Source organism: Lupinus angustifolius, chromosome LG06, assembly GCF_001865875.1.
Source record: "Lupinus angustifolius cultivar Tanjil chromosome LG06, LupAngTanjil_v1.0, whole genome shotgun sequence".
NCBI lineage: Eukaryota > Viridiplantae > Streptophyta > Magnoliopsida > Fabales > Fabaceae > Lupinus > Lupinus angustifolius.
In genome coordinates, this window is record NC_032014.1 from 14,270,463 (window position 1) to 14,283,405 (window position 12,943).

The 12,943-nt window shown below is 28.8% G+C and overlaps 1 protein-coding gene across 1 annotated transcript; it reads left to right on the forward strand.

Annotated features, from left to right (window-relative positions):
* On the forward strand, nucleotides 7,749-10,806 carry LOC109350007 (ACT domain-containing protein ACR8-like). The gene is made up of 8 exons (XM_019591105.1): nucleotides 7,749-8,128; nucleotides 8,336-8,381; nucleotides 8,501-8,615; nucleotides 8,709-8,776; nucleotides 8,883-9,449; nucleotides 9,550-9,654; nucleotides 9,917-10,314; nucleotides 10,421-10,806. Exons 1-7 carry the CDS (start codon nucleotides 8,067-8,069, stop codon nucleotides 10,277-10,279), a joined length of 1,326 nt encoding a protein of 441 aa, XP_019446650.1. The 5' UTR covers nucleotides 7,749-8,066; the 3' UTR covers nucleotides 10,280-10,314; nucleotides 10,421-10,806.

Genomic DNA, 12,943 nt, shown 5'->3' on the forward strand with positions numbered 1-12,943 from the left:
AAACTTGATGTAACGAGCAGTTATTAATCTTACATTCGAAGCATATTCAATTATTCCTAATCTATTGTTGTTTAACTAATTCCATAAAAATTATCCACAATTAACGAAATATGACATGTAGCAAAGTATATGGATGAAAACAAAGAATGAGTTACACCTATATATAAGCAAAGGCAATATTGAAATTAGAACATACATACATAAACTATTACATAATATAAAGATCTATTACTGTGAATATACTATCTACTATTCATTTTATTATATTTTTCATTTATATCTGAATAAAATTACAAGAAAACCAAGGTAAAACAAGGGACGTTGAAAAAGCCGAAACGAGCGGTGCTGTCACGTGTTGTTGCTGCTACGTAAAAGATAATAATTGGTGTCGGCATATCACACCTTAATTACTAAGATAACTCGATTATTCACCACTCATAGTTGTTGAGTTCAAACTACTCAAACCAAGAAAGAAAAATATTATCTATGGTCCACTAATACAAAGTATGCTAGATTCACATGATGATAAAAATATAAAAAAAATTGATTCATAAAAACAACATTTATTGAGAGATAACTACAAATCCTGAAATAAATCTGTTTTTTACCCATAAGGTAGATTGAATATTTTTAAATTTACATAGAATTTAATTATGAATAAACTCTTATCTTCTTTGTCTTTAAACAACATATACTTAGAATTATTGAATCATTTCGTAACGAACCAAAAATAATAAATATACATTAATTCTTCTACTATTTTGAATTGGTTCCACATTATACCATATATTATGGAAATCTTGTATGAGATTAAATAAAGTTATATCATTTCTCCTCTATAGTCATTGTCAATAACATATATTTATTTGAAAAATAAATTATGGTTCATAATTATGGACAAACTAAAACCCAAAGTCAAAATCTCAATATATTTTTTTATCTCAAATACTTAAATTGGTTGGTGTTATCAATATAAGGCTAGAACTAAGAAATGATTTAAATGAAATAATAGTGTATGGATAATCATTTTATTATCATTATTTTAAGACATATTGGAAATGACTAAAGATATGATACACAACTGGAGATCAAATAAAAAAATCATTTTTATATAGAAAAATGATAATATTGTAATAATATCATTTTTATATTAAAATGTCACTAGTAAGAAACAAAAAAAATATTTTAAATTATCTTATAATTCAAATATTTGTTATGTGGTAAAATTAGTATGTTTTGAAAATGTTTAAGGGAATAATAGTAAGGGGAAAGAGAACTTATTGTTTGGTCCAAGGAAAGTTGGATTTCAGTTTCTCTATTAAGTTTTAAGAAATTATTATTGTCATACTTAACAACGTAATATGTATTAACTTATCTAACCATCATTCTCTAGATAATGAGTGACACACAACACAAATGGAAGCAAAAACATAATAAATTGTAAAATCCTCACATTAGTTTATTATAAAATCATCAATAATTTTAAGGAGATATTGCTTAAATACATAAAAGAGGAGAGTAATTTCATAATCAAATTCTATATGCAAGTTTACAAATGATCAATTTATCTTAGCTAATATATAATCCAGTATTGATAAAACCGTACCGTATCAGCTAGTATTCCTCAAAACTGGTGAACCAGCTAAGTTGTCACTGAACCAACCAGTTGTTGCTTTAAAAAAAAGAGCTAATTTGTATAAATTTACTAATTTTTTGGATAGGTGTAAAAAAAGAATGAACAATTTGTATAATTTTACTAATTATTTTTTACATTTGTTTATCATTTTAAAGTTATATACACAATAAATGAATTTATTACTAAAAGATCTATATTTAATTAAATAATTTGATGAAAACATAAATAATTTGATTTCATTAAGAATTGAAATTTTTAATAAACTACATACAATTATGCTATTGTCAAATATAATAATTTATGTTAGATATTATAATTTGGAATTGAACATGTTTGATTAAGTTAATTATTCAATTCTTATTTTTTTTAAATTGAACATTCAAATAATTGAATCACTTACAATTATCTTTATAGGTCATTTTCCTTTATGAAATTATACATGTACCTTAGATATCTATATTCAATCAATACATTATAATTTTTAATAAACTACATACAATTATGCTATAAATATCAAATATAATAATTTATGTTAGATATTATAATTTGGAGTTGAACATGTTTGATTGAGGTAATTATTCAATTCCATTATTTAAAAATTGAACATTCAAATAATTGAATAACTTACAATTATATTTATAGGTCATTTTCCTTTATGAAATTATACATGTACCTTAAATATCTATATTCAATCAATGCAATAATCTCTATTAAACAGTAGTGGAATTATATATTTATATTTGTACCTGAGTGGTTATACCGGATATGTGGTTTATTGAATGTGTTTAATAGAAGTATTAATCTCTATTAAAAAAATGATCTTATTGAATCTGTTTTATAATTTAGTATAGAATTATATGTTTTTTGTGGTCCTAATCAATTAAGTATTGTGTAGATAAATTAAAATATATCAATTAAAAATAAACATAAAAACAAATTAAAAGTTTCAATCTCATTTCACTTAGAAAAGTTATTATATAAAACAAAATTAGTGGATCTAACTGATCCTCACTCATTGATGAAATATTTAATCAATTTCTTCTTTACCCCATATCAATGGTACATATAAAAAGAAAGAGTTGATAGCATATAATAGTAACTCATAGTCTTTTAGTTTTCCACCCATATATATATATATATATATATATATAATAATTAACAATTATTTATAATTTAATTTTCATTGGAACATAAATTAGTAATGAAAACATGAGATTTAAAATGAGCTCATATTATTTCTCTTACAAATAATGGTTGTTTCCATACCAACAAATATATACATATTTTGACTTTATAACTTACTATATAGAATTATATATACTTCATGATGGTATTTATCTTTCAATTGATTATGTATATTTTTTACATCCATAAAATGTAGTAGAACATATGAATAAATAAGACCACACCTTCTACCCAAAATTATGGGATGGTTTTATGTGGAAACAACCATCTATAAAAACATTATCGAGTAAATTAGAAGTGATTTGTATACTTTTATCACATTTTTTATAACATGATCTTTTGGTGATAACTCATATTCCAAATAAGTTATGTACCCAAAAATTATTCCAAATAAGTTAAATTACCAATTATCTTTCCAAATCACATATGTTATTTACTTTGCATTGAAGAAGCAAAGATAAATACTAAACACGTAAGAGTTATATTAAAAACTAAAATAATAAATATGATTCGATAAGATGAAATTATAAAATTTACCACAGATAAATTAATTAGCAATTAAGTTAGTAAAGATTGCAAAGTTCTAATTAGCAACAATGTGGGCCAGTAAAGATTTCATTGGAAAAAAATTATAAAAAAGTCAGTTGACTCATAGGACTTGTGAGCTTTTGAAGTGGCCCCCAACAACAACAAAAACTAATTCAATATTTTCTTTGTTTTACCACCAATTACAACACCAAAGTGGAATGCCAATGCATCATCCGTGTTGATTGAAATATCCTTCTCTTTTGATTCAAAGAGTATTATTCCAACAACTCCACTTCCTGGATGAACAACACATTTTAACAATTAACCAATGTAACAACACAACTTCATTAACATAAAGTACAGAATAAAAGAGAACGACGAACATTTATTTATTGTATTCATTCATGGAATATGTATTATCATGAAATGTAGTTATTATTAAGTCTCTTCTTGGAAAGAAAAAAGAAATACCTGAAAATTGGAAGAGGAAGATAATGAAGAATGAAAATGGGAAATGATAGTAGTGGGTAACATTATATTTTTGCACATTGCTTTGTCTTTTTTAGAAATATCATCCTAAAATAATATAGTGGAAAGAACAATAACTAAAGATATGTTATACTTTCAAATTATATAATTTAGGCAACAATTTCTTTGAATATGGTAGTTTTTGACAAAAGTAACTAACGTGCAGTTTTTTTTTAAATTAATTCAAATGAGAGATTTTAAACAGTTCTAAAAAAATATGGTTAAAAAGTAATAAAGATGATAGTTTTTGAAAACTAATTAATAATGTGAATGAAGGGAAAATTGTGTATATAGTTTTTTGGTAGAAAATAGAAAATAGTGATGGTAAAATAAGGAACTATAAATTACACCATGAACAATTAATTATTTTATGTTTTTGCTTTATAAGTAGTATTTTATTATGGGATAATCTAGATTCATGTGTTTTATTATGCCCGTATCTCTTAAATAGTAAATATAGTGGTGTATGACTTTTTCTTAATAATCGTATCTGTCAATCCGCTTTTCTATTGTCAAAAGCATTCTTATTTGAAAAATCAATGATGATTAAAAATTAATAGTGAATGATGAAGTGACAATACATAAAACTCTTGTACAGTTAGTACATAACTTTTAATTATATCAGTTATGAGTTTTATATACCATCATTACATGATCTATCATTCTTATTTAATTATTATCGACTCTTCAAAAAAATTAATGCTCATGAATTGTGTATGATATAATGAATATGTATAAATCTATACACATGTAGAGATAAATATTACACTCACTTAATTATATTACTATTACTAAAACATAGATAAATTATTAAGGTATTTATGGACCTTTCTCCTATCAACAATACTAATAGTATAATAGTTAGAAGATTGTCGCGACCTAATTTTTGACTACGTGATCTCTTTTGGAGTCGTCATTACATCTTTTGCAGTTAAAATGTTGGGAACTCAATTTAACTCAAATTAGGATAAATGGTCTTTCGAATTAGAGTTACGGGTTCGAGATTCGATTGTGGATTGGAAAAGATATTAGCATCCCGTCCACCTATAATAAAATGGTACCTAGCTAATTGCATGAATTAAATATCATTGATTTTTCAAAATAAAAATTTTAAAACAAAATATTTATTCTCTTTTTTTTTGTGTCTGACAAGATGAAATATTAATATTGCTCATACGTATCCCTAAATGCTTTAGGGAATCAAAACTACGTAGTTCGAGGTTTTTAGAAAGTGATGTTGATTGATTATATTTACTTCTCCTAAGATGAGTGAATAAGCAGAAACTAATGTTCGCGCCACATCTCATCTTAAAGAATTTTTGAAGATATTAATAAATTCTTATCAACTTCAAGAACGTTGAAGCTACAGAAGCTAATGTACACATCGCATACTATCTTAAGGAGATATTTTAAAATAATTATAATATTTTTTTTGGATTTTTTATTATTAATTTAGGAATTAATCGAGTAAAAAGAAGTATCGTAACACGAACGTTCAAAGATGATATGAGAAAAAAGTGTTATCAAGACCTGCCTTTATCATTTGATTAATCCAAAAAAGGTTATAGATTTTTCATAAACATGGATAGTAACATTGTGTGAAAGCATTTTGAATCAAATAATTTTTATCTATAGTGATTTTATTTTATTTTTAGAAAAAGATTCTTACTTTTTGTTAATAACAATTGTTTTATTTAATTACAAAAAGAGAAAATAATTAATTGCTAAAAATCATAGAAAATTTTGTGAATTTTAGCTATATTAAAGAGATTTTCTTATCACTTTATTATTTGTTATTTATTTATTAATAAAATTTATTTCCAAAAAACTTAGTTAAATACTTTTCTGCGTACTGTCCCAAAAAATAATTTTGTTGTTGTAAAATATGATTACTATTATTTCAACAAAAATAAATTGCATTAGAAAAAGGAATAAATAATAGAATTTATACCTGAATGGGCTTTAATTGCGCACGAACGGGAGTAACGGTGGAAAATATGTTTCGTCCAAACACTGGCTGGAATAAACCACAGCAGGGAAGATGCCACATGGCATTCCCGGTTGGCTGTATATTGGGCTTACCATGTACCTGACTGCACAAGATAGAGTGATGGGAAGGAGATGCTTATCTGTTGCGGACACGTCTACACGATGGAGGTTACCCCCGCCTTGGTGGCACGCCCTGGTTGGTTGCGTTAGTTGGAGCACAATGCTTATGATAACCATAACTAGAGGGATTTCAAACTGGGAAAACTCTGATTCAGTGGAGACACGTCTACGCATGGAGGTTTACACTTACATGTCACGGTGTGACTCACTTGATTAGTTGATTGTGGAAAAACTTACTATAGCACCACATAGAGCGCTGTGAGTGGCCTACCGATGATCACATGGTTTCAATGTTGAAACCGACCTCTCCAATTGAATCTTATGCTATTTGTCTCTCTTTGGGTTACACAACTTCTTGAGAATTTTTCTGCACCATTTTTCTCCATTAAACCTAAACTCTTCTATTTATGCAATAAGCCTCAACCCAAATCCCTAAAAAATCAAGCTAGGTGAAAATCAATTTTGGATAAACCAAATTACCTTATTTTAGGGATTCAAATTAGATTTGATTCCCCCTTTTTTATTTTTTATTTTCTGAACACGAATAAATAAAAGGCACAATCCAAATAATATTTTATGGAATCTTATTAGGAAAATTTACAGATGTGGTGCACCTTGACCGAAAATTTACGGTTTTGGTGCACCTTTTAGAAAAATTACAAAACTAGTGTAACTTTAAATTGCCGATTTCTGTATTTTTTTCTCTCTCCTCCCCAAATTCGGCATTGGGGAGGGAGTTTTATTACAATATAATTTTTTTTAAACTCCCCCCTAAATCGTCAATGGGGGAGTTTTATGCTTTTTATTTTTTTTTTATTTTTTTCTATCCCCTCAATCGGCAACCAGAGAGATTTTGATTTTTTTAAACTTGTGGGAGTTATATTATTAGTTTTAGGGTTTAATTTTTTAAACACAAATCCTAACAACACACAACATAATAAATTTTGTCAACCCTAACCCTAATAACAGAACATAATAATGAAAAACACACGAAATATTCACATAATATTTTATAAAATATTATGTGTGTTTTTCATTATTGTGTTCTATTATTAGGGTTAGGGTCGTTAGGATTTGTGTGTTTTATAAAATATTATGTGTGTTGTTAGGATTTGTGTTTGAAAAATTAAACTCTAAAACTAATAATATAACTCCCACAAGTTAAAAAAAATAAAAAACTCTCTGGTTGCCGATTTAGGGAATAGAAAAAAAATAAAAAAAAATAAAAAGTATTAAACTCCCCCATTGACGATTTAGGGGGAGTTTAAAAAAAAAATTATATTGTAATAAAACTCCCTCCCAGTGCCGATAGAGAAAAAAAATACAGAAATAAAGTTACAATTTTTCTAAAAGGTGCACCAAAACCGTAAATTTTCGGTCAAGGTGCACCACATCTGTAAATTTTCCAATCTTATTATTTATTTTATAATTTCGAATTCAATTATAAATTAAAGATAATAATTTTAATTACCTTTTATTTATTTTACAATATAATTTTAAAAAATAAAAATCACATAATCAATTATTTTTTGCTTATTTTGGAGAAAATTGTTTTGCTGTTATTTATTTAATAACTTTTTTTTTGAAACTTGTGTACTTATTTTTGTAGGAATTATTTATTTAAAAAAAAGTTGGATTTTTTTTTGGAACGAACAAAAAATGAATGTTGACAAAAATTATTTGATAAATAAATAAATATAAATAGGTATTTGCTGTACAAAGAAGAGGCAATTAAGATAAAAGAGAGCAAATGAAAAGAATAAGAGATTAGTAACTCAGACTCTCATAAAGGGGATGAAGAAGGTGAGAGTTTGGTAAAAGTGGTTATATGGTGATTGTGTCAAAAGCTTTTGCAATAAAAGCCACCGTTTGGTATATTAAATTCATCTTTATTATTCTCCCACTATATATGTTTGGGTGAACACTAAAATCTATCTCATAACTCATAACCACCATTTCAAAATCTCAAACAAACGTTTCAAGCACCGGTTGTTTTGTTATAACCGGGTAGCTTAGTTATTCTCTCATTCTCTGAACAAAAGTTTCCTCTTTTGTTGGAAAAAAACATTCTGAGAAAAATATGGAGTGGTCAGGTTGTACGGATGAATATGAGAAGCTTGTGATTCGGATGAGTACTCCTAGGTTTGTGTCTCTGTTTTCTCTTTCTGAATGTTCTAAATCTCTTAACTTGAAATCTATCATAAAGTTTTATTATTTTTATGTGTTAGTGTTTTTTTATCATAAGTTTTTATATATCAATTCAATTTCTTAATATTCTGGAATTGTATCAAAAGTCTATAGTCATTTGTTTTGCAATTTCACTGATTTTAATCTTTTATTGTGTAACAGGGTTGTTATAGACAATGCTGTTTGCTCCACAGCAACTATAGTCAAGGTACAAAAATGTTTCATTTTGTTTCAAAAAGGTTTACTTTTTCTAAATTTCATGTAAATTGAATCATAATAACATGGATAATTAAACCAATGCTTCTTCTGATTTGATGAAATTCACAGGTTGATAGTGCAAGAAAGCATGGGATTCTTTTGGATGCAGTGCAGGTTCTTACTGATCTGAACCTTTCAATAAAAAAAGCTTACATTTCCTCTGATGGAAGATGGTTCATGGATGGTAAAATAATTTTCCCATTTCCCTTTTTCATTTATTTTTCAATTGATAATAATTTTGATCCTGATTGAACTAATATTTGACAATTCAATGCAGTTTTCCATGTTACAGATCAAAATGGAAACAAACTAACAGATGATAGCGTTTTAAAATACATCGAACAGGTATTAATTGTTTGTTGTTACTAGATTGATCCATATATGTTTGGCGTTTTTATTATCATATGAAAATTAATGGCAAACTCAATTCTTGTATGTTTTTATATAACAGTCACTTGGCAGCATTCACTATGGGGGAACAAATGGCTCAAATGGTCTAACTGTCCTAGAATTATCCGGAACCGACCGGATTGGTCTTCTTTCTGAGGTGTTTGCTGTAATGGCTGAGCTGCAATGTGATGTTGTTGAGTCTAAATTTTGGACTCACAATGGCCTCATTGCCTCTCTAATTTATGTAAAAGACTCTATTTCAGGGTCTGCTATTGAGGACTCTAAGAAAATTGAGAGGCTTGAGGCACGTTTAAGAAATGTTTTGAAGGGAGACGATGACATTAGGAGTGCAAAAGCTTCCATCTCCATGGCTGTTATGCACCCTGAAAGAAGGCTCCACCAAATGATGTTTGCCGACCGTGATTTCCAGAGGAATCCCATCTTTAAATTCACTTCTGATACCCCATTAGTTACAGTGCAAAATTGGGCAGAAAGGGGTTATTCGGTCGTGAATGTTCAGTGCAAGGATCGAACTAAGCTTTTGTTTGATGTTGTATGCAATTTGACACACATGGAATATGTCGTGTTTCACGCAACTATTAACACAACAAGTGATCAAGCATATTTGGTAATTATTATTCTACATCAAATATGTTGTTCTTTGGTTATACAGCTTGGTTTATGCACATAACTAATAGCAGTATTTACTATTTACATTGTTACACCAGGAGTTTTATATAAGACACAAGGATGGCACACCAATTAGTTCTGAACCGGAGCGCCAACGAGTAATTCAATGCTTGCAAGCTGCAGTTGAAAGAAGGGCATCTGAGGTATAACATCCCTTGTCACATTTATTTCTTAATTTATTTCATGACATTTTGTTACTACAGAAAAAAATATATGCATGACAATTTATGAGTTTTGTACATTATTACTGTATTATACACCATTCATATTTAATCATTATTGATTTAAAAAAAAATATAAATGAATGTTAGATGATATATACACCGAGTGACAGTACATAGATATTATACTCATGTTACTAATATGTAACTATTTATTAATGAATTGCTAATTCTTTGAATACAGGGTGTTAGGCTAGAATTATACACAGAAAACAAGCAGGGTCTTCTAGCAGAGGTGATGAGAACATTTAGAGAAAATGGGTTGAATGTAACAAGGGCTGAGATATCAACTATAGAGGACATGGCTGCAAATATTTTCTATGTAACTGATGCTATTGGGTACCCAGTTGATCCAAAAATTATAGAATACGTTAGGCACAAAATTGGTTTAAATAATTTAAAAGTAAAAGAGTTGCCATTGGTATGTCATGAAAAATCAGATAGAGAAGATCAATCAGTTGGTGTTGGTGGGGCAGTGCTATTGTCTCTTGGTAGCTTAGTGAGAAGGAATTTATACAATTTGGGATTAATCAAATCTTGTTCTTAAAAGCAGAAAAAGATGGGTAGAGAAATGTCCACCTTTTTATGCAATGATATTTTAGGTCCGATAAAGTGTGTCACTTCATATGTTATCACTTGCGATTGGTCAAAAGTGATATATTTTTTATGACATAAGATATGTAATCCGTTTTATAGGGCAATATTCTTTGCTTATGGTTTGGGCTTTGTGTACATAAAAAGTAAAGGTGGAATTTGTTGAAAGTAGTTGTTGTTGCATTGGATTTGGTTGGTGAAAACATATCAGTATATTATATAGCTGGTGGGATTGGACCCACTCCACAAATTTTAAATGCTTTGCGTGAAGGAGAGAAAGATTTGCATTAAGGAGATATTGGGAATATAGAAGAGGTTATTGCACTTTGGTGGGGAAGGTTGTGAAATATTGAATATAGGATTGGATTCTTGGTGATAAAGAGAAGTTTAGGTAGAAGCAGATCAAATTGGATTCATACAGAACTAAAATGTGTGTACATATTACTGTTATTAATTTAAGTGGTTGACTCGATTCTTTAATATTTACTTTAATTCTTTAACTGTCTCTAATTGAATTGTAAAGTCTAAATGTGATTTTAGGTTTACTTGAAAAATTATATCATAGTATTATACAGCGGGCATTGTTCATTCAAAAGAAAACGTGGGCACTATTTCAAGTTTTTTCTTAGATGAGTTTGTGTTTATGATGACTATTTATAAAAATTATGATTTCATTCTCTATTTATTTATATAAAAAAACTATATATTGTTGCAAATTGAAAGGAATAGACTAATAAAATGTTGGTCTAATGGTATAAGGTTCTACTATATCCATATGATGATCAAAAGTTAAAAGTTCGATTCATAGAAAAGATACTTATTGGGAGAGATATCCACACATACTTAAAAGAGATTTGTTCTTTATTATAGGGTGAGACATACCTTCACAATGCAAAAAAACTGAAAGAAATAGTCATTAATTGGAGCTTAAACTATAATTTAATGTTGAATTAAGGCAATGGGTTTAGATTTTAATATGGAGAAACACATTAATATGGGTTAATACTTAATAATATGTAGAAACATATTAAACTTGCGCAATTCCTCCATATGGAATGGTTTCCCTGGCTTGTTTCCTTTGTGAAGAAAAAGAGAGAATGAAAAGTAAAAGGAAAATGTTGAAGTAAAAATAGTAAAAGATTGTTGAGTTGGTGAGGGAAATGATTAGTTTTCATAATGAATCTTATTATATAAAAAAATAGCTTCTTTCGTTGTCTCATTCAGCTTAATATGTTTAAAAGATAAAATTGTCTTTCAAGAAGCTTAACATGATTTTTGATCAAAAGAATGGCAAATATTTCTTTTCTCTACAACATAAGACATGCCCCTTTTAGTTTTTTGGTTGGTGCGTGAAATTGGGAATGAAAGTTGAACTTGGAATAGAAATCATGGTTTAAAATTTTAATAATCACGAAAGTTCATTTGAAAATGAAATCATTGTAAGGGCAAATTCTATCAAAATACCACAGAACTTATATGCCTGAACAAACTAGCTTGCTACCCAAGCAAGCTAGTTCTATGCTAGACAAAGCAGCACCACCAAATGATGATGGTGATCAGGCTAGGCCAAGGCATGACCATAATATTAATATATCTCACTTTGATCGTGCTTGTATGCAGGTAATGATCAAGAGCAGGATATGCAGCCTGGATCAGAGGAAGGATATTCACAATTCAAGTACCTTGGACCAGAACAACAAGCATGCTCACAAGAATGCCAACTTCAGCAAGTATATTCCAGACAATTGCAACCTCACTGGCCCAAACAAATGCAGTCTCCATTACAAACTTATGAGCCCAATCTGTTCCAAGCATTCGGGTTCCCTCCGCCTTAACTCAAGTTGGCTAAGCCCAAGAACAACAACAAATCTGTTACGTGTAGTGCAAGCAACTCAGATTTTGTGATAGTTTAGGCAATTTATACATGTGTTAAATGTGTTAGTCATGATAATTAATTAGTTAAGTTTGTTAGTTAGTTTAGGTTTGTTTTATGGTTTTGCCATATGGTGTATTTCCTTGATTATATATGGCCTTGATTCCTCTCTTGTAATCAAGCATTCAATCTATTAATAAAAGGAACACCAAGTATTATTTCATATTAAAGTGTTCTTGTGGTTTTATGGTATTTTCTTTTACTTTTCTTTTATTTACTTTAAGAAGTTGTGCCATTTTCTTTGAAATTCCATTAAGTTACAATATGCATAACATAAATCATTTTCAATTTATAGCCTCAACAACTAATAATGTTTAATGTGCATCATGATATATCATAAATAAATAGAATAACCATTCCCATCAATCTCGGATAAGGATCCTCTGTCCTAAGAAAATCTTGTCCCAATATACCAAGCCACATCAAATGAGACAAGTGATCCCCATCAATCTCATAACCAAACCACCACCTCATAATTGTACTCTTTACCATTATCACCATCACTATTATTATTGGCCATATTAGACGCCACCATTATCATTGGCCGTATCAGCCGCGACCGTCCCTCCACCGCTACTTGTCATCAGAATTTCTACCAACACCATGCCAACATTGTCACCGCCTTCACTATTACCATTATTACCACCTGAACACATCTAGCACAACCAACACCCCATATTGTTC